The sequence below is a fragment of the Acipenser ruthenus genome, chromosome 1 (assembly GCF_902713425.1).
Source record: "Acipenser ruthenus chromosome 1, fAciRut3.2 maternal haplotype, whole genome shotgun sequence".
Taxonomy (NCBI): Eukaryota; Metazoa; Chordata; class Actinopteri; order Acipenseriformes; family Acipenseridae; genus Acipenser; species Acipenser ruthenus.
Window position 1 is genome coordinate 27,762,848 of NC_081189.1, and position 26,399 is coordinate 27,789,246.

The 26,399-nt window shown below is 35.8% G+C and overlaps 1 protein-coding gene across 2 annotated transcripts in view; it reads right to left on the bottom strand.

The window, feature by feature from the left end:
• Positions 1-26,012, bottom strand: part of LOC117973239 (ephrin-A5) — a 104,883-nt gene extending 78,871 nt beyond the window's left edge. The window contains exon 1 of one of the 2 annotated variants that reach the window (XM_059022988.1): positions 24,781-26,012. In XM_059022988.1, coding sequence (XP_058878971.1) covers positions 24,781-24,905 — 125 coding nt within the window. In that variant the 5' untranslated portion in view covers positions 24,906-26,012. The remainder of the gene's footprint in view (positions 1-24,780) is intronic. The other variant, XM_059022986.1, reaches the window with a different exon arrangement.
• Between the last annotated feature and the right edge of the window lie 387 nt (positions 26,013-26,399).

Genomic DNA, 26,399 nt, shown 5'->3' on the forward strand with positions numbered 1-26,399 from the left:
TTACAAAAGAAAATGACAAAGTTTGACGCACATAGTCATCCTTACAGCTTATGGGTTAAAGAAATTATCCAAGTAAAAAGAGGTCTAATACAATGGCCTGGTTTGAAGTGAAAACGTTAACTGAGTATGTGTGGGGATTGTGGGGTTTCATGTTGGTCATGTATTTTGTTAATGCAAAGTAGGGCACCAATAAGGAAACAGCCTAAAAATTGTTAAAACTGTATAATTTTAATATGAAATGTAAAAACAAAAGTTATATTGTTACCTTATGTTACATCAGTTACAGCAAAATTAATTGAAATATATTTTTTCTTAAAAACCTTTTAAGCATGTTTGTATGATGTTTGGTGCTTGAGTCTAACTACATACAAAGCCCTTTTAATTAAAGGGCAATTAAAAAAAAAAAAGGAATGTACTTCTTTTCAGACACATTACGGGTAATGCTTCTGAGATTTATCAATCTTTGTAACTGGCCTGTGAATAAGTACAGGACATTTTCCTTAAATCAGACGTTTCATTTAAAAAAACATGCATGCGGTGCATAATTCTTGGTCATTTTGCATGTACTTTAAGCTACCCCTTACTGAAATGTAAATGAATCAAGGCGCATGCAAATATTACCTTCATCTTTTAGAAAAATCATCCAACATTTCAGCCGTTATCTCCAAACGCTTTCATTAATTAACTAACTTTCTTCTATATTTCATTATTATTAGTCACGAGAGAAACAGTCGAGCCCAATATAATTTTAAAACCGACTCTTTTTACAGCCTGTTAGAGAGTTTAACATTATTATCTTCTGAAGATTTATTTTATGTGGATTCTGTGTTGCTTCATTTAAATGATGCTGATGACTCCAAATACAAAGCATTTTATACATTTTATATACTTTTTATTGTAATGATAATATTTGTATGATCTCAAATCTGACGTGTTAATATAAAACATGTAAATGAGATGGGGTATTAAAAACAGAAGGATGAATTGAGATGAGATCTCAAAACTCCTAACTTGATGGTAGAGGATGAAACATTTATTTTCAGCATGCTGAAATAATAAAGGTTATTAGCCACTTTATCACCACAAGAACCATCATGGAGAGAGCTATTAGCATACAGATAGATGCATAAACATTGCTGCTGCATTAGGTATCCAGGGTAAACTGTGTAAAATATAATAATTGAAATATGCAATGACTGTATTATAATGAATGCAATACTTTAAGGAATTACACAGTTACTGTGTTTTGTGAAGGTTTGTTCAATGTTTAACCCTTACATACACATTGTTGTTTGTTTCACAAAAGCATTCCCCCTACGAGAACCAGGAATAATTGGCTAATAACTTGTTCATTTTGGATTGAGATTTATTGTAGGCATAAAGGGCTTGTTGTGAATTTACCTATGATTTTTACATTTGAGACTGTATGTTGTTTTGTAAAAAAAAAAAGTGTAAAAACTGCTGTCATCCCCGATTTCAAATTTACATCGCATGTAGATTGAAATACTCTTTTTTATTCAAAATCTTACCCCCAGTTCCCTCACTGTAGAAAACAAGTGTGGTTTTTCCACACTCAATTTCTTGAATATCCTGGAAGCTGGTCACTTCCGGGTATTAGGTCCTACAGCCTATTGTGACGAGGACAAAGAGTATATATATTCACCAGTTAGCACTTCATTGTTCTAGATTAGCAAGGTGTGAAATACACCCTAGGCCCCATCTACACCTTACACTGTGATTCAACTCGACCACCAGTTACTGATGCTAACCTACATACAAAAAAAAAGGATTTCCTACAGAAAGGAAATCATTTATTATGTTTTACAAAAGAAAAGGAAGCATTTTTATACACATACATAAATTAATGAAACACAGCTAGAAAAATGTATTTATTCTACACTTGTTTATTTTTTTCTTCACTGACAGATACAACAATACTGTACTGTGACCCATTATATTTAAAAGATGATCTCCTGAAGTCAAGGGGCAATGTTTGCTTGCAATGAACTTACTTAGCATTTAAACAGCAGGTTATTTTATCTGGAAAATGAGCTTCAGTGTAAGCCTGTCATCTGTTTTGTACATTTGTCTGAACAGAATTTCAAACAGACAGTTTTAAAACAAATAAGCTATGCTAATTTATTCCTTTCCATTTCTCTATTTGGGCAGCTATATAAAAATAACCCATCGTTATACTGTTTAATCGTATTAAAGTAATACATCTATTAGTAATCCTGCTAATAATTTGACCCACATGTTGCCCTTTAACTGCTTGATTCAGCATTTGGTGACACTAATAGGAAAATCTATTAAGTAAGAAATGATAATGCATCAAAACCTGTACTATCCAATAATGTCTGTAACAGTGCAGCAATGACAGTTTTGTTTTTCACATTTTAAATAGGAAAGTGGGAGGGGCTCCCGAGTGGCGAATCCAGTAAAGGCGCTCCGCGTGGAGTGCAGGATGTGCCCTATAGCCCGGAGATCGCAGGTTCGAATCTGTGTTATGTCACTGCCGACCGTGGCCAGGGGTTCCTAGGGGGCGGCGCACAATTGGCCGAGTGTCGTCCGGGTAGGGAGGGCTTAGGCTGGCAAGGCAATCCACTGATGAGTGGCTCTTAATCTACACAAGTACTGGTATGCAGTAGCTGATAAATTCTTCGGCGGTTTTTTGTACAGAGAAAAAAACCATTTCGGCAAATAAAAACCGTGCAGCTATAAATTACAAGACTGGAACGTAATTACTATTCTGTCAACTTCCATTCGCCTTTTTAAATTAAAGATAAGACTCACTTAATTACAACCTGCAATGGGATAACAATTCTTCCATACTAAAACATCTGTTTTTGTTGTGCCAATCAAAGCCTTTAATTACTAAATATAGAAAAACAAATATTTATTCTGAAAATACAAAAAAACAATCTAAATGCTAAGAAAGCAGATATATATATATATATATATATATATATATATATATATATATATATATATATATATATATATATATAGATATATATATTATTTTTATTTGTATTTTTTATAATTGTATTTTTTATAATTGCAATTCACAATCTAATTTGCCGATAACTTTAATTCTGAATGCAGATTGACCAAGGATAGGATTACAACCCTAACTATATCAATGAGTTTCTGTCCTTTGTTGTTCATGTTTTCGGTATTATTTAAATAATGCTTTCCATTTCAAGCAAGGTTTGACAGCTACTCTGTTTTAAGAAATATTATATATATATATATATATATATATATATATATATATATATATATATATATATATATATATATATATATATATTAAATCAGTACACTGAACTCCGGTAAGCACATTTCTCAACCATAGACCCAGAATCCACAGCACAAATTTAAGAATAAAAAAATCAATATGGAATGTTTTTTTTATGCCTCCATTCACCACTGGTGTGCGGAGAGCAAGCTTGGAGATCACAAAAAGATCTGAGGCTTGAATAAGTTGGAACAGTCAAGATGGAATACTGCGTACAGATACTAGCGTCACACAACCGTACTGAAAGGCTTCTAATTCTTTGTGATTGATGAGTGTGACAGGACAGCTCAGCTATGACATCCCAGACCAGGAAGTTGGCCAAGACGCAGATAGGTACTTGCGGGTTGAAAAGCGCTGGTGCATGTTTATATTCAAACAAAAAAGTGAATCAAAAGGTCATTTAAAAAAAAAAAACACTGCTCACAGAGCAAAACAAAAAGGCTTGACAAAACAAGTCACGAGCACGCACCTGATCAACCAATGAATGGAAGTTATCAGTATTAGTCTGATTTTAATGAGGCAGTAGGCACCTACTGAGCCTACCAGCAGGTTTAGCAGGTCATTATCAGCCATTGGTTGCAACCTGATCTCACAGCAAAAACGTAATTGTGATGTTTTCAATTCATAACCTTGATGTTTTTAAAACGTATATTCCAATTGTTGCATTTATACCTATTATTTATTTGTGATTTAGAATGGGCAATTTGTTTGCTTTTAAACCAATTAAACTCATATAAAGAAATGACTATTCTATGTTCATTTATTCAAATTTTGTACATGGTCTTGTTATACAAGTGCTAAAATATACACTGCCTTTTTCTTTATATATTTACATAAAACCTCACATAATATAATTTTAGGAGTGTCAGCACTGTACTTGCATCCAGAGCGCATCTGCTGATGAAAATAAAAATACGGCTAAAAACAAAACAGTATTCAGTTCAACAGAGAGTTGTCAGTAGCTTAAACACATTTAAGCTAAGTGCTCCGTGTTTCTGCAGGCCGTTGAAAAGAATTGTGGGATATGTGGGGTCGAGTCATAGAAGTTAAGGTATATTTAAAGGTTTTAAAACGACATTTCCCACAATTCTTTAACGTCAAACTACACAGAAACACGGAGCACTTAGCTTAAATGTGTTTAAGCTACTGACTGTCTCTGTTGAACCGAATACTGTTTTGTTTTTAGCCGTATTTTTATTTTAATCGGCAGACGTGCTCTGAATGCAAGTACAGTGCTGACACTCCTAAAATTATATTAAGCAAGGTTTTGTGTAAATATATAAAGAAAAAAGGCAGTGTATAATTCAGCACTTGTATAACAAGACCATGTATGTAATTAAAATGAATGGACATAGAATAGTCATTTTTTGTAACAATTGAATTGGTTTAAAAGCAAACAAATTGGTCATTCTAAATCACAAATAAATAATTGGTATAAATGCAACAATTGGAATATAAGTTTTGAAAACATCACAATTTCACCTGCAAAGCATTGTGGTTGATGCAGCAAAAACGGTGAAATACGTTATGTAGGTAACGTTTCCATGATAGTGTTTTTGCTGGTTCCAAACAATGGGCGATACCTACTGCTTCATTAAAATCGGACTGATAAATACTGATAACGTCCAATCAATGGCTGATAACATACCAATGGGGTGCGAGTACCATGAACCAAACACAGAAACAAAATAACCGGCACAAGGGCCCAAATAAAGGTTCAAACAAAAGTCTAAACAGTTGTAGGCTGGGCATTAGCCTTCACTATGTTACAAAATAATACCAGCCAACACTCACCAAACTCTCTTCTCCCAAACAAAGGCTTTCCCCCTCCTTAAATACCATGTGGCTGCAGCCTAATTAACCATTAATCATTCAAATTAGCTCCAGCCACATTCTCACATGTATTTGGCAGGAATAGGAAATTAACTCCATTCCTGCCAACCACCACCAAAACACAAACCCCACAATGCATTTTAAACAACAAATCATTTTAAATGATAATACAATAATTACAAGCAGAGCCCTGCCCTACCACAATGAGCATTTTGCATGTACTGCTGCAGATCTGCTTGGGCACGGATAAGGCATTATTTTTAGGCTTTTCGTGTCACAGATAGGTTCAAAATAAATGCCTGATTCTGTAGCAAAACATATATTTCTATGCATCTGAAGAAAAATATACTATAAATGATTAGGAAAAGTAACACAATTGAGAACATTACAAAAGAAAATGACAAAGTTTGACGCACATAGTCATCCTTACAGCTTATGGGTTAAAGAAATTATCCAAGTAAAAAGAGGTCTAATACAATGGCCTGGTTTGAAGTGAAAACGTTAACTGAGTATGTGTGGGGATTGTGGGGTTTCATGTTGGTCATGTATTTTGTTAATGCAAAGTAGGGCACCAATAAGGAAACAGCCTAAAAATTGTTAAAACTGTATCATTTTAATATGAAATGTAAAAACAAAAGTTATATTGTTACCTTATGTTACATCAGTTACAGCAAAATTAATTGAAATATATTTTTTCTTAAAAACCTTTTAAGCATGTTTGTATGATGTTTGGTGCTTGAGTCTAACTACATACAAAGCCCTTTTAATTAAAGGGCAATTAAAAAAAAAAAAGGAATGTACTTCTTTTCAGACACATTACGGGTAATGCTTCTGAGATTTATCAATCTTTGTAACTGGCCTGTGAATAAGTACAGGACATTTTCCTTAAATCAGACGTTTCATTTAAAAAAACATGCATGCGGTGCATAATTCTTGGTCATTTTGCATGTACTTTAAGCTACCCCTTACTGAAATGTAAATGAATCAAGGCGCATGCAAATATTACCTTCATCTTTTAGAAAAATCATCCAACATTTCAGCCGTTATCTCCAAACGCTTTCATTAATTAACTAACTTTCTTCTATATTTCATTATTATTAGTCACGAGAGAAACAGTCGAGCCCAATATAATTTTAAAACCGACTCTTTTTACAGCCTGTTAGAGAGTTTAACATTATTATCTTCTGAAGATTTATTTTATGTGGATTCTGTGTTGCTTCATTTAAATGATGCTGATGACTCCAAATACAAAGCATTTTATACATTTTATATACTTTTTATTGTAATGATAATATTTGTATGATCTCAAATCTGGCGTGTTAATATAAAACATGTAAATGAGATGGGGTATTAAAAACAGAAGGATGAATTGAGATGAGATCTCAAAACTCCTAACTTGATGGTAGAGGATGAAACATTTATTTTCAGCATGCTGAAATAATAAAGGTTATTAGCCACTTTATCACCACAAGAACCATCATGGAGAGAGCTATTAGCATACAGATAGATGCATAAACATTGCTGCTGCATTAGGTATCCAGGGTAAACTGTGTAAAATATAATAATTGAAATATGCAATGACTGTATTATAATGAATGCAATACTTTAAGGAATGACACAGTTACTGTGTTTTGTGAATGTTTGTTCAATGTTTAACCCTTACATACACATTGTTGTTTGTTTCACAAAAGCATTCCCCCTACGAGAACCAGGAATAATTGGCTAATAACTTGTTCATTTTGGATTGAGATTTATTGTAGGCATAAAGGGCTTGTTGTGAATTTACCTATGATTTTTACATTTGAGACTGTATGTTGTTTTGTAAAAAAAAAAAGTGTAAAAACTGCTGTCATCCCCGATTTCAAATTTACATCGCATGTAGATTGAAATACTCTTTTTTTTATTCAAAATCTTACCCCCAGTTCCCTCACTGTAGAAAACAAGTGTGGTTTTTCCGCACTCAATTTCTTGAATATCCTGGAAGCTGGTCACTTCCGGGTATTAGGTCCTACAGCCTATTGTGACGAGGACAAAGAGTATATATATTCACCAGTTAGCACTTCATTGTTCTAGATAAGCAAGGTGTGAAATACACCCTAGGCCCCATCTACACCTTACACTGTGATTCAACTCGACCACCAGTTACTGATGCTAATCTACATACAAAAAAAAAGGATTTCCTACAGAAAGGAAATCATTTATTATGTTTTACAAAAGAAAAGGAAGCATTTTTATACACATACATAAATTAATGAAACACAGCTAGAAAAATGTATTTATTCTACACTTGTTTATTTTTTTCTTCACTGACAGATACAACAATACTGTACTGTGACCCATTATATTTAAAAGATGATCTCCTGAAGTCAAGGGGCAATGTTTGCTTGCAATGAACTTACTTAGCATTTAAACAGCAGGTTATTTTATCTGGAAAATGAGCTTCAGTGTAAGCCTGTCATCTGTTTTGTACATTTGTCTGAACAGAATTTCAAACAGACAGTTTTAAAACAAATAAGCTATGCTAATTTATTCCTTTCCATTTCTCTATTTGGGCAGCTATATAAAAATAACCCATCGTTATACTGTTTAATCGTATTAAAGTAATACATCTATTAGTAATCCTGCTAATAATTTGACCCACATGTTGCCCTTTAACTGCTTGATTCAGCATTTGGTGACACTAATAGGAAAATCTATTAAGTAAGAAATGATAATGCATCAAAACCTGTACTATCCAATAATGTCTGTAACAGTGCAGCAATGACAGTTTTGTTCTTCACATTTTAAATAGGAAAGTGGGAGGGGCTCCCGAGTGGCGAATCCAGTAAAGGCGCTCCGCGTGGAGTGCAGGATGTGCCCTATAGCCCGGAGATCGCAGGTTCGAATCTGTGTTATGTCACTGCCGACCGTGGCCAGGGGTTCCTAGGGGGCGGCGCACAATTGGCCGAGTGTCGTCCGGGTAGGGAGGGCTTAGGCTGGCAAGGCAATCCACGGTTCACTGCGCACCAGCGACCACTGTGGCTGATAGGGCGCCTGCAGGTCTGCATTGGAGCCATTCAGATCTGTGTTGTCCTCCTGGACTGTAGGTCTGGTGGCTTCGCTGTGGATCCACAGTGCAAAAAATAACAGATTGGCAGGAACACGTTTCAGGGGGCATTCCAAATTGGGGAGAAAACTGGGTTAAAAAATCATTGGTGAGGACTACATTTAAAAAAAAAAAAAAAAAAGAATAGGAAAATGGGAACTGAGCAGAGAAGTCACTCCGAATGTATCTGCTGGTTTTCAGCTGTGACCCCGGGATTCCTAATTCTCAAACTGATACATTCTGCAGTCTTCCATCATACTATAAAGTACATTAATATACTAGCACATTTTCTAAACATAACCCAGCAGCACACAGAAATAATGAAATAGTGATATGTATAACTACACTACATTTATACCAGTAATTCCAATTGAAGTAAAACAACCAGCCCTCTCAATTTGTCTTGCTGCCACACAGTAATGCACCAACGACATTGGTATTAGAAGATTAATGAGAAAAAAAAACTGAAAAAAGACCATTCTATATAAAAAAGCAAGATTCTGACTAATCCATTTATAACAGCATGAATAGTTTTAAAAGCCGTCATTTTAGGGTAATTGGGGATAGAAGTGTCTGGGATTAAAATGGTTGCAATGGTGCTTGATTTACGATATTGATTTTTTATTCCATATAATTTATTTCCTTATAAATATGTCATTCCATTATAAAGAACCTACAACAACAAAGCACATTACTTTTTAGTGAGTCTCTGTAAATGTATCTTAATAAAAATGTGATCATTTCTATTGCATCCACATAACCAGAGCAAGTAAATTCGCGAAGCCCTTTTGTGCTTTTATTCTAGCCTAGATATTGCTATGCCACGCACGTTTGTCCTATATATGGCAGTTTGGGAGAATCTTAAGAGACTGATATACGATACCTAGTGGTACCATTAAAATCAGCTCATAATGCTGCAGTTGTTGAGCTCTCTTATATTTCAATGCTAAACCATTCAGAGCTAATCAGCTCATCTTGCATAAAATGCACTGACAGCCGTCTCAGACAAGGGGTGGGGACCTTTTTCAGAAAGTTAAGCATTGCAATGAAGTCAAACATAAGCACATCTATTGTAATAGTAATCCATACGAGGTGAGAGGTTTTCCACTCAGATTCGTATTGTCAAACCTGTAAGGAAAGACTAAAAAGCAGTGTATTTCCTCAGATTAGTTTCCTGATCAGTCACAAACCACTGATCCTTTTATCCATCTAAGTGTTTGATTTTTAAATTCCACTATTCCTTGGAAAACAATGTAAATTAAAATGAACCGTTTTTAGTTTCGATGTTTATATATTAGTTCATCAATAAAATAAGTGGCAGCAGTGTGGAGTAGTGGTTAAGGCTCTGGACTCTTGACCGAAGGGTTGTGGGTTCAATCCCCAGTGAGGGACGCTGCTGTTGTACCCTTGAGCAAGGTACTTTACCTAGATTGCTCCAGTAAAATCCCAACTGTATAAATGGGTAATTGTATGTAAATTAATGTGATATCTGTATAATGTGAAATCTTGTAACAATTGTAAGTCGCCCTGGATAAGGGCGTCTGCTAAGAAATAAATAATAATAATAAGTGCTGTAGCCTAGAGGGTCCGTATTTGATTAACAACTACTTCTACTGAGGTGCCGAGAAAAATGAAATGAAAAATGAATGAAAAGAACAGGGGCTGTGCCCAACTCAACCTCGTTGGGGAAGTCTTCCACTGGGGCGACAGCTATGCAGTACCCCCTTTTCTGTCCCTTTTTAGTTTTTTCTTAGGAACATGGCTACTGAGACAACAAAGAGACTTTTCAGCCTGTCACGGACGACAGTTAACTTGTTAATTTGTTGGGAAGATGGCATTCTGCACCAGCTCAACGTCAAGACCAGTTACACTTGATGCCCTCTCCTCCCACTGATGTGGCGGGTCTACGCACGCAATCCTGCGCCGGCGGTACCACATACTGCTGACAGGCCGTGCCAGCTGGCTGCTCCGACCGCCTCACTGCACTTTCGCATTGCATTACTTCTGCTTTTGTAACTTTTCCACTTCTGAGCACCATCAATTATGCACTAGAATAACAGAGCCCTAGATGGGCGATGTAACATAAAGGCCGATTATGAGTGTAAATAATTTAAGCACCTGCGTGCCATGTTCCTTTTACCAGTGATATGAGCTCAGTGCAAGCAATGTACCGTCAGGGCAGGCTCAGCTTCCTAATGCACTGACAGCGCCCTGTTTGCTAAGGAAGAGCTCCTGCATTATTCAGCCTGTGGGATCTTGTCACTGCAGGATTGGTGAAAGTAAGGGGTGGGAGTGAATCAAGTCTGGCTCAAAAAAAAGTTTGGAATCTTTAAAAACCACAATGCTAATTGACAAATAAGGGTCTTTAATGGGAAACAACAACAACAACAAATAAAACAGAAAGGAGTCTAAAATGCCAATAACAATTTGATATTTTAAATTTTCCTTTCAACAATCATGACGAATATAAGTATGTTCTGTATTTCTTTATTTAAATTAAACTATGCCGATGTATTAAGTATTAAGTATATTAAATGTATTTTTAAACAGATGTGTATTGACTGAAAATAAAATTGGTATAATTCTACCTGAAGATATTTTTATTAAATCATTTTAAACCATTACTTTTTTTTCTCTTTTATGAAAAATGTGAACTAAAAAGCTTTTAAAGATGCAAATGACACATTTTATTTTAACTAGAACATTACTATATAGGGTTATCTATTACATTTGTATATATTTCCAATAAATCATATTGTTATATAATAATCGTTGCCTAATTTTGTTAATATATATATGTGTGTGTGTGTGTGTGTGTGTCTGTGAGTGTATGTGTGTGTCGCTTTATTTATAAGTATGACTAGGTGGTTGTTTTCTGTGAGTGTGTGCGTGTGTCGCTTTATTTATAAGTACGACTAGGTGGTTGTTTTCTGTGAAACCAAGATGTAAGTAACAAAACAAAAAGGATTTTAAAAATACATTCAGTTTGGGCTTTCAAGAAGAATATTAAAATACCTGTAAAGGGATAAAACAGCAAAGTGTGAAAAATATTGCCTAAATTATAGGAATTTTGTAAGCATCGATCTCATTTTCCCTATGTGCGTGCAAAGGTTTGCATGTCCAGCTTGACTGTGAGATCACAAACAGCTTTGTATATTTCATTGGGTCCAAAGCACGGAGCGTGCTCAAATTCAATACAAGGAAATACTTTATCTCTTCCTTCACAGACTAATAATTTGACACAACTAAAACAACCGTGAAGTCACATCAAGTTCGGAAGAAGAAATGCATGGTACTACACAGTTCTACCAACTGCAAACACAACAATTTATTTTATAACTAAGCTTAGCTGTGAGAAGATTGAGCATTTCTGATCTATAAAGTTTCCCAGCGCCTAGAAAATCAGTTCCCATTTATACAACCTCTCACACGTACTTGGAACCCATGGGTAGCTTGAGTTACGGACTGACTTCCTTCACTTCTTATTTACTGTGGTACAGCTCTGTGCAATATTTCATGTGGAGACCGGGAATTAAAACACTTTATTACACTAACCCTTCTCACGGGTCAGATTCATTTTTAGACAACCAGGTGACTACGTGATGCCATTACAAAATACTGGTATAGGATTTGTTTCATGGGTTCGGCATCCACATCTATTTTTTATTCTATATGTGCAGAAGTATATGTTGCTAAAAGGAGTTAAACAGTCAAAAAACATGACAGTAAATAACTAAATTGCTAAGCCCCCAATGGCAACCAAACTAACCAGCATTCTCTATTCTCTATCAGGGTTCAAAATGAACTGTAAAGCTGTACACAACATACAGGACAGAACCTTTGGAGATAAGAAAAAAGCATACTCCTTAGCCTAAACTACAACCCAGGCATTATCATATAAACAGAAAAATACCACATTGTGTTGTTGTGTTTTTAATGTAAGCAGTTGTAATGGTATGTTTTACCTTTGTATTGTGCCCATGTCTACAAAACCATGACAATCCATTAACCAGCCTAACCATTAGCCATGCTTTTTATTCCTGAAACACTGGCAGCAAAACAAAAGAAAGCAACATCTGTTTCTGTGCCACAAAAGGTAGCTGACTTAGTATTTATGTATGAGTGTAATTTATTTCCTTGTTTGCTCACTGGAAAAATATTTACTGTGCCTATCCATTTTAAGGTCAGAACACGCTTTTTGATAAATATATGCAGATGTTGGGTATTGTGAATAATGCTAGAAGTCTTAGAATAGGAATTTGTATCTGACTTAATACACTTCACCTATTGAACCGGCCACATCATAGCTCTTTAATTGCTGTCTTATCCCCCAATACTTTCCTATATGCACTGGCTACCTTTTAAAGTGAATGCGTTATATACAGCGGTTTAAAAAAACCAATGCATCAAAAGATTACAATACTAAAAGCCCAGTACACACTGTCCTTCATTGCAAAACACGATAAAAAAAAACTATGACAATACCAGAAACATGAATCCAAATAATAATAAAAAAAATACCCATCACTGTACTTTTCAGCCTTTTTTTTCCCCACAAAGTATATACAAATTATTGATCTAATGCAATTACAAATAATTTATATGGAAGGGTAGAAAATAGGTTATTTTTATAATTGGCATAACTGTAAATGTAAAGCAAGTACTGCACTTCACATAACTGGTTATATTTAAACTTCGTATATTTTGGCGACTTAACTTGAATACCTTTTTTTGTTGCACTAAATGTGACTTTTCATTTCAAGAGTGTGGTGGACTGCACACAAATCCTTCCACTCCTGTTTCAAGCTCAATCCCAGCTGACACTTAGCAGTAAAATAACTGAGGCAAGGTAGGTACTAGGTTATTACTAGGTTATTCTGTTTTATTTATTGGCATACTGGAATACATATGTGGCATTCAACTTACAATAACATCTTTTCTAGGATTGCAACATACTACAAAAGTTGTCCCATACCTGCTCAGCGAAGCCCATAACTGGGTCAGAATAACAAGTGTTAGATGCCCAGGAGCACTATAATTAGCAGTTGCAGCTGAAGAAGTCGGCAGGTGAGCAACTAATTGTAGAAAAATGTGTGTTAAAGCAGAAATCTATTTTACTGATACCTGACAGTTAATTCAATGTTTATTTCCGATAAAGGAAGGCTGCTGCAAGGCTTTAACTGTAAAATGCATGTGTTTTTATTCACCTAATCAGAAACTGAAGAAAAAACACAGCTGCTGCTAATTACAATGTTGTACTGATGCATTCAATATTTTTGCCAGAAGTCTGTATTATTTCTTCTTCTTCTTGGGCAGTCAAAAAAACAGCACACATTTATTCTGAATGGATGTATCTATTTAATGAATTAATCTTTTGTTTTGCAAAATTACAAACCTGATTAAAACGGAAATCAAAAAGGAGCTGAATCAAGAAATAAGAAAATATGCCACTGTATCTGGCTCTTTTTTCTATTATTAGTATGAATTGCGATTCAAAATGTCTGCCCTGCTGTGTTTTTGAGCACAGGCTGCAGCCTTCTCTGACGCCGCCATATTGTTTCGTTCAGACAGTTTCGCTTCTGACATGGCTGTTGCTGCTGTAACACGCCTTGGTTGCTGATGTTGAATGTACCTTAACCATCTGGTCCAACGTGGGGCTGCCAGAGTCAGGCAGCCAACACTGAGCTGCAATAACATAGAATGCTAAAGCATACAGAGAAACTCAGTGGGCATTCTAAATTCAAGGACTTATTAAAAAAATGTAAAGCGGCAGTAATCCGTGATTACCAGGAAGAGACCTCCAGCTGCTAGCGTTTATGAAGTGGGCTTGAGAGCGGACAGAGTGAGAGTTGGGGAAAGGGACGGTTATCCAAACAGAGCCCCTTCTGACAGTAAGTCCGCTGCTAAGTCGTATTTTATCATCTTAGCCTTTCCTGCCTCAATTCCCAATAACATCCTTTTTTTTCATCCCCCCCTCATATGGATTGGCCATTGCCAGTGGCAACCACTAGCCCTTGTGTTTGTTTGAGGAGCTTAATGCAGTTTAGGGTTCTTTTTAAGTCTTATCTCATTAACTTTTAAACTGGTTAACATGAATGCACAGTTGTGCCCATGGTTTCTTGAGCAATGAAGGGGGAGGTTGAAAGATCCCAGCGGAAGGGTTTTGTGTACAAAAGACAATGAGGTGATGACTTCTTAAGCCATTGAGTGGCTCACTGCTTTGCAGTTCTATGGGTTTTCCGTAAGCTGATCTCCCCTAAACACAAGATACACTTTACAAAAGCCCCCACAAACTGCCAATGTTATCTTATGTGCTTTTAAATTTAAAGGAAACAAATAAATGTGTGTTTCAAACAAATTCTTGAGTTCTCAAGTTATTGCCCATTTTAATCTTTTAACAGAGTTTAATTCAGTCTAAGTGATCGATCTTAAGGTATGCTGGCTACAGTATCTATGGCAACTCCCCCCTCCCCCCACCGTCAACACCACCACAGCAAATTATTATTATTATTATTATTATTATTATTATTATTATTTATTTCTTAGCAGACACCCTTATCCAGGGCAAATGTGTTGAACCAGTTGCAACCTGAGCAGAAAACTATCGTATTCCTTCAAATTTTTAAACCATTTTTTTCTTCTTAAAAATGTGTCTTAAACTCGAGTACAGTATAGTGATGCGTGTATTAAAATCGCCAACAAAAGAAGTCACTGCAGGAATACACAAGCAGCAGCGTAACTGACTGCAGAGAAAAAACAAACAAACATGTCACTGCCCGATCTTGAATCATCCATGACACACAGGCAGCCATTTTCAAAGAATACAATACAACACAACTTACTCTCTTCTTACAAAGCATCCCAGGGCACTTCACAATAAAACCGAAAAATAAAAAGGAAGCCAACAGCCAAGCAATCCAGCTCAAAAATAATCTAACTCACACAGATATGTTTTAAAATGTGATTTAAAAGTTTCCTGAGGAATTTGAAGGGAAGCTTTTTACAATTTCAGCGTTTCGTTATTAGGCTCAGTTCTAACAAACAGTACCAGCTTGGAAATGCTGATCAGTCCCCAGTATTTTTCGACATGCCGAGAAATACCATAGTTAACAAAAAGGGAAAATAGGTGCAAGTAATCACAAGTAGAAATGAAAAGCAGCATATAACTGTAATGCTCTGTGTGACAGCAGACGGCCGCAAACTTCATACGTCGTTTTCTTGTATGCGTAATTGAGGTTGTATCTTTGTAAATGCATTTTTATTCTTTCCTCAAATTGAGGGTGGGAAATTTGGGCTGCGCCTTAAATTCAACGGACTATGGTAATTTAGATAAATCTCAATTGATATTAACAGCAATAATAAGGTAGAATTTTTTTTTGCCCAGTTCACATTTGACACATTTACGGACCCGTTCACAAGAATTTCAAAACATAAGTCTAGAGCTGGTGTTTAATAAGTAAATTGATTCTGCATGCACTTTCATGGTCATTTTCTTACAGTATTTTATTTTAACACCATTCTCTGCATATGAACTGTTTTTCTATTCAAAATGCATCTACTCCTTTTTCTGCTGTTACAGTAATTTTCATAATTGTGCAATATCATTTTTAATAACACTATAGCTATGTTCATCAAAATGCTGATAAATTAAAATAACAAGGCCAACTTGGTTAAGCTACAAGTTTAACACATATAGCGAAAAACTGACACCTTTACAGTTGCGTACTGTAGAGTGGTGTACAGTAGTAATAGAATTCAAATGTGTAAGGGTTAATCCTATCTCTGATACACTTGCAGAACACCAGTTTTTTAAAATGACACCTTTAATGCCAAGCGTTGACTGCGACAAGTGCAGCTACATGCATTTTTAACTCCAAGATGGATGAGAGGGCAGCCAGTGTTTTTTACTGCGCTCTACAAAGTTTCTGTTACATGGCATAAGCCTTTGCCCTTTTTTGTAGGCTTCCTTTTCCTCCACATTGAGCATTTACAAGTTCAACTGGGCTCCCCGTTTAATTTCCCCTCTCTCTTTCTTCTCCTTTAACACATGCATACTTTCAGCCCCAGCTATGGAGTGCTGACTAAGAGAGGAACAATAGGAGCCTTTCAAGTTGGCAGCGCTGGCTTTGAGAAGGGTTGAGCTCAGAGACCTAGTCAATATTTACTGCAGTTTGATGCGACTGTTTTGTGGCTCCTTCAAAGCGGAACTTACCAGCAGGGAGCCATGCAAGGCTCCCGGCTTTTCTTGGGGAGGAAAAAATGAAGGTAAACAGAATACAATGGGAAAAAAAAACATGATAATGAAAAGGGGCAAAAAAAAAAATCAAATAAACAAATTTGAAAAAAAGTCAGTTCCCCTTAAATAAAATCAATTTTATGGTTATTTGGAAAAAGGTTAAAAGAATGTTGTGTATTGGTCATTTCATATTGTGTATGGAAGATATATCTTTCTGTATTCAGAAGTTTGAATAAAAGGATCAGGAAAAAGAGGCATTTTACAGGCCATCTCACTCCTGGACCACAAAAGGGTTAAAATGTCTGCTTTGTTTAGCCCTTATCAGTCAACATTCATCAAACTTAGGTTATATGATCTAAATACAGTATGTACAAGTAAAAGCCAAATTAAATTACAACAATCTTATCTTGTCTAAAACTATGCCGTAGCTACCGCAGAGCAAATTACATTCTGGTGACCTACGGGCAAACTTCAAAAGCTTGGATACAATATAAAAATATTTTCTTATAAACTTCAAATTGAATGGCTGAGTGCCAACTTAAAGCGGCTTTTTGATTCACCCTTCCAGGTATTTTTTTTATTCCTGTCTCCAGCAATTTCCCTCATGTTATTTTTTTAAATGACTTCAACTTTAAACTTTTTTTTTTTTTTCAGTTAATCGCAACCCTAAAGGTGTGTTTACACTGTCATTCCGGAACCCCTCTGATACGATTCTGGTACAAAATATTCCGAAACAGCACGTTTACACGTGCATAAAACAGCAGAGGGTATTTCTCTCAGGACAGAAGTGTGAGCATGCGTACTTTGTAAGCTGAACAGGTGGTGACGTTGTGCCTTAATGATGACATCATCGAGCACCATATTTTGAATATCTTCAACGAAAGCCATGGACGCTGGGTGACCATTTGAAGAACTTTCGGAAAGGTGAGCAACAATACAATTGAAATTATATATATATATATATATATATATGTATATATATATATATATATATATATATATATATATATATATATATATATATATATATGAATAAGCTGCACTTACTTTATTTAGATGGTTCGAGTCGAAAATGTTGTTGTGTTCCCTCTTCTGATTCAAAAGCAGCACTGTGATGATGTTGCATGTAGGTGTGCATATGTCCTCAGCGCGTTTACACAAGCAAAATGTTGCGGAATCGTAACTCTTGTCCTCTCGTTGCGGAATGTATGTGCTAGTGTAAACACACCTATTAATCGCTACAATTAGGACCACATGCATGTTTAGTGCAGAAGTATCTGCTAACCCAACTCTTGTGTCACAAAATCTCTCGAAAGAGCTGCCTTCGCTGTACCTCCAATATTTTTACACCCCAAGGGCTGCCAGGAATGGATTTGTAATAACGTTCCTTTAAGCCACTTAAAACTGTTCAAAATCGGTTGCATTTGTGTCCTTCTAAGCAAGGAACCACTTAAAAAAAAATCTATTTTGTCACTATGCGCTGAAGATTTCACTTTGATTCTAATATCTTCTAATACGCAGTTCTGAGAAGGTGCTTTGACATTAAAGGTATATCCTGTAGTCCAATGCAAATGAAGTGAGGTTTGAGTACAAAAAGTAAAAGACTTGACTTTAAACTGCTACACTCCCCAAATTACATTTCTGTAGGTTTAATGTCCATGAACTGACAATTCAGACTGATCTACATCTCTCCCAAGCACAGTACTTATCTCTCGGTTTCAGAAAATGCTGAAATACAAGCTACTGTAAAGAGAAGTGTTAAAATTGTCTTCCTTAAACTGGAAGTATTTTCAATTTGTTTGTTTTCATTACAAAATTGGGAGAAAAAAAAAACTCCTGCAGCCATCGTTTTCTTAAAGGAATTTGGTTTCCTAATAACACAGTCGTGCGCACTCTGTATTGCTAAAACTTTGCTCCAACCCAAATATATGGTAAACTATACAATGTTTAATGGCAGTGATTTACTTTTAAATAATATAACCTGGATAATGTTACATACATGATGTGGGTTTGACAGAAATGTATGGCTGATGCCAGTGGAAAGTATGAGAGCACTTGTATGTTTAAGAAAGAACAGCAAACAGTTTTTGACCAACCACTTAGTGTAAAAGCTTGGCATGTAAAGGAGTAAGGGGGAGATGTGTCTGATTGAGATGATTTGATTGCTAATACAATAAACACAGCTATTTGTTGGACTTAAACGAATGAATTGATTTTGTGTGACCACATCCAACGTATGTGTATTTACTGTACGTTTAATGTCTACTAAAAATGTGGTCATCTGGTGAATCAAAGCACATCACTTTTGTGTTTGCAAACTCTAGCACTTCTTACCCAGCTGCAGACTGATCCCCATCTAGCCATCTTCTCCTCTTACATTGAGACAGAGTAATCCATGAGATCACTTGCCCATCAATGGAGAATGTCGTGCTCTAATTACATAAAAAAGCATTAGAAAAAAATGAAAGTCTGCAAATGTTAACAGTCAGCGACTCTGTATCAAGCAGGTTTTTGCCATTTCCTAATAAAACTCTGCCAGATGGCTGCAGGTATTAAAAAAAAAATTCCCCACTCAGATCTGAACAAGAGTGCACCTTAAAGGTCAAGTATAGGTACTGCTGCTTTATTTAAACAGAACGCACAACGGGGCTGTGCAGCAGTGACTGAACCTGTGAAGGATTTCTGTTACTTCTCTAATACTTACTCATGTAAAACTAATCCCAAAACATGTCCTCACACAAATGGAAATGGATACTTCCCCACATCTGCACTTTTTATAAAATGGGTTATTTCCATTTGCTAATAATATGATAGACACAAGGTTAATAAGAGCTCATTCATTGTGGTTGTTAAGACTTTATTATTAACACACTATTATTTTAAAGCATTAAATGGAACTTTATATTACAGAACTATATATTTGTATTATTCTTATTATTATTCTTATTATTATTATTATTGATGACTAAGTATTAATCATATTGTATCTTCTATTCTTACATGTTGAAGTTTTGCCATTTATAACGACTCTAAAAGTCATCTTAGCTATTACAATGCTCTTATTAAATGCAATCAATTAATTACTGGTTATTTCATGTGCAATTTCAGGTTCAATTCTTAATGTGACATTTTTTTTTGTTTTGTGGGACTTCTCTACCCCGTTTACCATTCAAGCACAGGGGTTATCCCCGAGTCTGGCTTCTTAGTTCTCACTAATGAACTCTTGTTCCCACTCTCTTTGATCCCAGCAGTTTGAGTGAAGGGCTCAGCACATTAACCTTAAAAACAGAGGAAACCCGGCTGAGTACATAAAAAACAAGACTTGGGAACAGAAAAATTAAAGACTGAGAAAAGATGGGGGAGGGCTAATGAAGGGAGCGGGGGGTTGCTAAGGAAGGGGTGCGTGGCATGGAAGAAACAACCCAAGCAACTCTTTTCTCAAAAAGTTGTGTGTCATAAACAGAACTCACAAACAAAACACACGTAGTTTGTCATGTTCATTCCGACAATGACAAGCCCAGCAACAATGGTGACAGCAGAGTGTGTAATTAGTTTTCATTGTTCTCCTGATAGAGCATACTCAGTACTAGAACCCTCTGCCTTCTCCTCTCTCAGTGTATGAGAAATAATACAGTTATTATGAGGGTTTAATTACTGGAACAGCTACCACAGCCTCTTTATGATGGGAGCTGTACTAGACATTGGGTGTCTATTAAAGCCAGGAGACATTTACTTTAATTGATATGCACCCAGAGGATTTGGGTTTCTGCTTTGCCTTGGCAGGTATAAAACAACTTAACATTATTTTTTTTAAACAGCAAAAAAAAAAAAAAATTACATTATATAAAACTACAATTATTTTACAGCATTTACTGTTACAATTTCAGTTGTGGAAATATGTCACATAACTAATTCTACACACAAAGCAAGCAAATCAAAACTACAAATAGAAGTGTATTGCTGTTTTAACTGTGCTGTACAGTGGATCGTGGTAAACAAGTGGATGGTGATAAACAAGTTCTTTAAACTTCCCATGAGAAACTTCTGATTCAAAATAAATGCATTTCTAAGCCTAATTTTAAATATATATATATATATATATACAATTACAAAATAAAATTGCTTTTTGAATCACAATATTACTGCAACAGCAAATTGTAAATCAGGATTCGGGATTGGGTGTCAAGCGCATTAATTCTAGTAGGTTCCGGAAACCGGAAACAGCAGTATAGAAACCATTTTTAAAAATGTGATTCAAAATATTCACAATCCCAGAATTTTAACTTTAAAAATGTAACTACCCAAGTGTTTCTGGAAAGAACAGTGAGGACCCGCTACATTCAATTGAAGCTATTTATTGAAAAAAAAGTGCTTTACTTCAAAACATTAAAGTTAAAATTCTTTTAAAGACACTATCAATTCATGTACAGATTTTTTCCAAAGAATTCCTCTTCAATATGCGTGTCTTTCTCACAAGCACACCCAGCTGGGGCCAGAGCTCCTGAAGTACTAATTGTATTCATTCATTTTCTCAGCCCAGCATGGAGCTGTGTGATTGCTGGGTCCATAGCAACAGGGGGAGAGAGAGAAAGGCTCATCTTTATCTGAACCTCGCCAACAGGAAACAGGGCTGACGGGCGGGCTGCTATGCAGTCCCTTCGTTAAGGGCATTTACAAGTTTCAATGGAGAGAAGTCCAGGACAGTAATTAACCCCTTAACTAGGTGTCCTCTCTTACAGGGGGGTTAGGCCTGTTAAACTATCACTCCATTGTGCCCAAACCCAGAGTACCCTTGTGGTTAAAGTACAGAGAATCGGCAGAGCTGGAAATAATGAACTCTTGAAATACTTTTTTATGATGTTCTTGTTTTTTCACTACTGATAAATAAAGCAGTGGGTAAGTAATTGTAACTAAACTGGATAAAGAAATAACACATACTGGTATAAAGTTGCTACAGTATAATTAACCAGTTTAACCATAAACAATATGCACATTACAAAATAAACAATATGCACATGTAAACCCCATCAATGTGAACAGGACAGGCAGTTTACTATGGTAAATCAGATGCACACAGTTTAATATATAGTAAATCCTTCCTCTGTAAAAAAAACCTAAAAATGTTTAAAATTCTTTAAACAGAAAAAATGTATCTACACATAAGAAAAGCACTCTTCTGCTTAGTGGGAGATAGTGATGCCCTAAGGCTGATAAATCAAATAAGCTCTCAATAATGCTATCGAAAGTGAGAAAACTAGCAACATAAGGCAGTGAAAAGTTGTGATAAAAATAAAAAATAAAAACTCTCTGTTTAACTGTCTATTTGACGCATATTAAAATTCAGAAATTAAATAACACTGTCTATATGCATGGGTAAAATATCAATTTACCCCTGTCTGTCGTACAATTTAAAGTAAGGAATGCTGATTCGTTTGAGTTTTTTTTTAACTTCTGACGGGTGGACTCAAATGTCAGCACATCTGGATTTTTCTTTAACAGAACAGTGATTCCAAGATGCCTGCCAATCAATTTTAAAACCATAATGATATTATGTTTATCACTACTAAAGATCTGCTGAAGAGTTGGTTTGTGTTTTTGCATGAGAACAAATAGCTTTATAGTTAAAGACTAAGGAGATGTTAGTAGACCAACACTGAGATCAGCCAGAAATTCCCATGAGCGAATCCACAAAAGGCACACACTTGCTTAATCTACTGTACAATTTGAAGTGACTACAGTAATGAGTGCATTATTTTAGGAAACAGGTTTTTATTTTTGACTGTTAAAGAGATTTGCACGGCACAATACTGTCAGTCAGTCTACAATACAGTACATGTCTGAATATACGACAATTCTTTTTAAAAATGATTTACATGTTCATTTGTTTACTGTTGTTTATATTTGGGATTTATATGAGGATGTACCACATGTTCCCTATAGAATTCTGGAAACCAAATCAATATTTGGTGTAGTTTCAAAATCCGGAAAATGTGATAGGAAATACAGGACGGTACTTTAGATACATAAAAGTGTTAATACAATACAGTTGAATGAGTCGCTTATTGCTAGTTTTCAGACCTTTACACTTATCTCTCATGAAACTATGGAAATTGCACTTTGGAGTAAACGAAACCTGGCACACAGTATTTATTTGAAAAGGAGCACAGAAACTGAAGCGAAACTATGCAACAAAAAAAACGATATAGCCTACTTAACAGTTTTGTTATGGGAAGTAGGCATACATTTTCCACTGCTATAACAAGTCTATAATAAATCTATATTCAATCCCTTTCTGTTGTTACAGGAGCTCTCCGACAATCTCAAAAAATATAACCCAGTCCAAGTTCTACACCTTTAATCGTTACTTCAGTCAAATACAAGTGTAATGCTTCGAATCAATCTCCTTATATTGGTATCTGTGAAGGGTGTGGAAAACATTGTTCTAAGTTGCTTATATGGTTTAGAACAGTTTAGTCTTTCTATTTTTTGTCTTAATTTGAAAGTAAAAAAAAAAAATAATTTAAAAGCATTTAACTTTGCCCACTGTAAAAGTTGCACAGTAACTTAGAAGTGCGTTCCAATACTATTACTTTGTGTATGAATGGAGTAGCTTAGCATTTAATCACCCAAGTATATTTTAGACTCAAACTTGCTGTTGAATTTACATGGCAGGAACATTTGCCTAGGAATCAAAGCCTGTGTATTTCAAAAGTTTTCACACTATTAGACCAACATTTTAATAACATATTAACATAGTAATGTTTGTAATATATCAGTCTTTAAGTTGGATTGTATATTAAATAAATCTGGAATAGGAATTATCATCTCCATATTTAAAAAAGAAAATAGCTATATTTTTCGTTTACCAGAGATTTGCAGGTTTACATAAATAATTGCTCTGTAAATAACATATACTTAAAGGTCATTCTAGCTAACATAATTCAAATTAAACTTGAGATCTGTTCTGTCTGTCACTGCAAGGTTAAAAAATAATGTTTACCTTCAAGCACTGTGATCCTGTCAATGAAAACTAAAATGACTCTGCTTTGAGGGTTTCGAACCAGACGATGCTATACGATAATAGACGGACTTATCGTGTATGAGAAATCACATTAGCAAAAAATCCTCAATATAAGAGAGTTGTTTTTTTTCACCACACAGAAAAATCTATAAAACCATGACCTGTAACAAAAATCAATGTTCTAATCCTCAACCAAACAGTAGTATTTGGTTTATGGTCCGGAGATAACTCAGAGAATGCCTCGCGACCTCGGGAACTAAAATAATAATTGAAAGTTTTGCTTGGAAACTTCTGTTTAAGATAAAGATGACAATATTCAGTTAACTACATTGAATGGAAAACATGTTTTGTACTCATCTGAACCAGACGCACTGTGTTTCAATGCGTATTAACAGCGTGAACACCTGTTTCTATCAGTAATCTAAACTCCCGTATGCTGTACTTTTCAGCAGTCCAGATGTACAGCCTACTGAACAATTGATAGTTTATAGAGTGTTCAGATAAACTAGTCTATGTTTATAGTAGCATTAGGTGCAACAGCGTATACCTTACTTGTGGGTATTAAAGTCAATTTTAGATTCTGTTTTGCTTTTTTTTTTTTTTGATAAGTGCAAATGTGCATGTCTTAAATTGTACATCCTTTAAATCGACTGATGTTACATTTTTACCCGTGCATGTGTTCCACGTACACTTTTTGCATTACCTTAGATTCAATGTTACAAGTTGTGTTCACATAAATAATAGAATGTGATGCATTGACCTCTGGATATATAAACATACCCATGTATTAAACGTGGTCGCTGATTTAAGCTTGACATCTGGTTCCATGAAGTTCACGTTAAAGTATCGCGTCTTGAATTATATTTTACTAAAATGTTACTGAAACATCTAGCACCATCTAGATAAAATGGTTACAACGTTGTATTTTGTTTGCTTTTAATTGACCAAATAAACATGGTCATAGTGCTGGTATTTGCCAATTTAACCTTCTTACAATGAAATAGGCACTATTCATATCTAACTTGTGTGTGAGGGGGTTGTGGTGTGTGAGGGGGTTGTTGAGGGGGGGGGGGGGGGGTTATAATAAAGCTTACAATAAATAGCTTATAGTTCCTTCCAAAATGTCTGAATTTAAAGTCTAAACAAGCATCGTTAAAAACATCTTACTGACATTCTCCACCCCATATACCAAACTCTACCCTCACAACGGGACTGCCTCGACACTGACTTCTTCCTCCCCACCCTTGGTAAGTTTCTGAGCCACGGCCCTCGAAGGCCTTCTCCCCGATTTGATTGTTACTTACCTGGGGTTAGTGCTGTTCCAGAAGACGGCATAGCGATCAGCCACTACCTTGGAGCCGGGATCCTGGCTAAATACACACATCCACAGGATCAGAAAAACGAACGTCAACATCTCCACATGCAACATCACTACTAAAGTTCGACGCGCAATCCTCTTCAAAACTGTTTTTTAGAAAGCTGTGTTCGGCTCAGGGACCACTTTTTCTTGCAGAAATTAATCTCATTTACATCAGTGGGCCTGACGTTTTAGAAAATGCAGCAATGTTTGTTATGTGTCAGTATCTGGAAATATACCGTTAAAATACGAGTGTATTGGTGCTGCGTGAAGAGCTTTTATTGCAGCCTGGACCGTGCCGATCCCATGCAATGTAATTGGATTGACCACTGCAAGAGTCACAGATCCGACGGTAAAAGTTAGATTAAAGAAAAAAAAAACAGAAAAAGCAAGTGTTTATCGGTTCACGTAGTTTATAACGTTGATGAAGTCAATATGGTTCTTCCAGCTGAAGATCCTATATTATGTTCGCGTTGAGTTTATGTGTTATTGTCAGCAGCTGCATCAGTTTTGGACAGTACCAGCTTGTGTGCACTGCTTATTTGTCAGGACCGCTCCAAACAAACCCAACATGTACCGTGCAAGCTGATCCAGGTAAAGCGAGCAAAACGTGAAAATGTATTTATAATATCCACAGTGTTACAAAACTCCTTGTTTTTCCAGGTCTTCATACAGACAGGGTAAAGCCAGTCACTTTAAAACGCAAACCACCAGTAACCAGGGCAAATAAGTCAAAGAATAACGAAATAAAAGACAGTAGATTTTATTTTCAGTTCATATTTTTCATTTTAAGTCCACTGTTTCTGAAGTCCGCTTTTCAACTTTAAGATGAAACCCCAAGAGCTGACCCAAAATGTTTTTTATGCCTTTTTCGTGAGGAATAAAGGAGCTGGATGCTCAGTCAGGGGTTGTCTTCAAACTGTCACGGATGAGGAAAAAAACTCCTTTCCTGAAACGAAAAGCAAAAAGGCATTTTCAAACACTTTAACAAAGCACACCCGGTTGTAAATCCTGGATCTGAATGCGAGTAGTCCCAATGCAACATCCAATATATAAGGAATCATGAAATCAGTCGCTGATAACGTGCTATTTCGTGCAGTTTAGTTAAACGGAATGAGAAGGTTAGAGCAAAGGCAGCCCCACTCACCGAGTGTGTGAGTGGGTTCGGCTCCTGCCCCACACAGCGCAACCTCATTGGTTTCAACTGTGAAAATGGGCGTTTCACAAAAAAAAAACACAAACTCCTCCCAAAGCCTCAACTAATTCAATTACTGAAAGCGATCTGAATGCCTCGTTCCAAATGAGGAGACCATGGATTGCTATAAGGATAAATGCATTTGTAAACAGATTAAACTGAAAAATGTAAAATAATTACCTTGTCAACTAACAGTACCTTAACCATACACAGATGCCTCCGAGATGTCTCCAGATGTTACCTCTGTACAGTCGAATGATTATTTCTTTTTTTTTTTCACTCAAAGCTCCCTGTCTTTGTGCGGTTCATTCATGACGCAAGCTGGCTATGCAATGTACAGCATAAGAGAGGGGATTATATGATCCTACTCT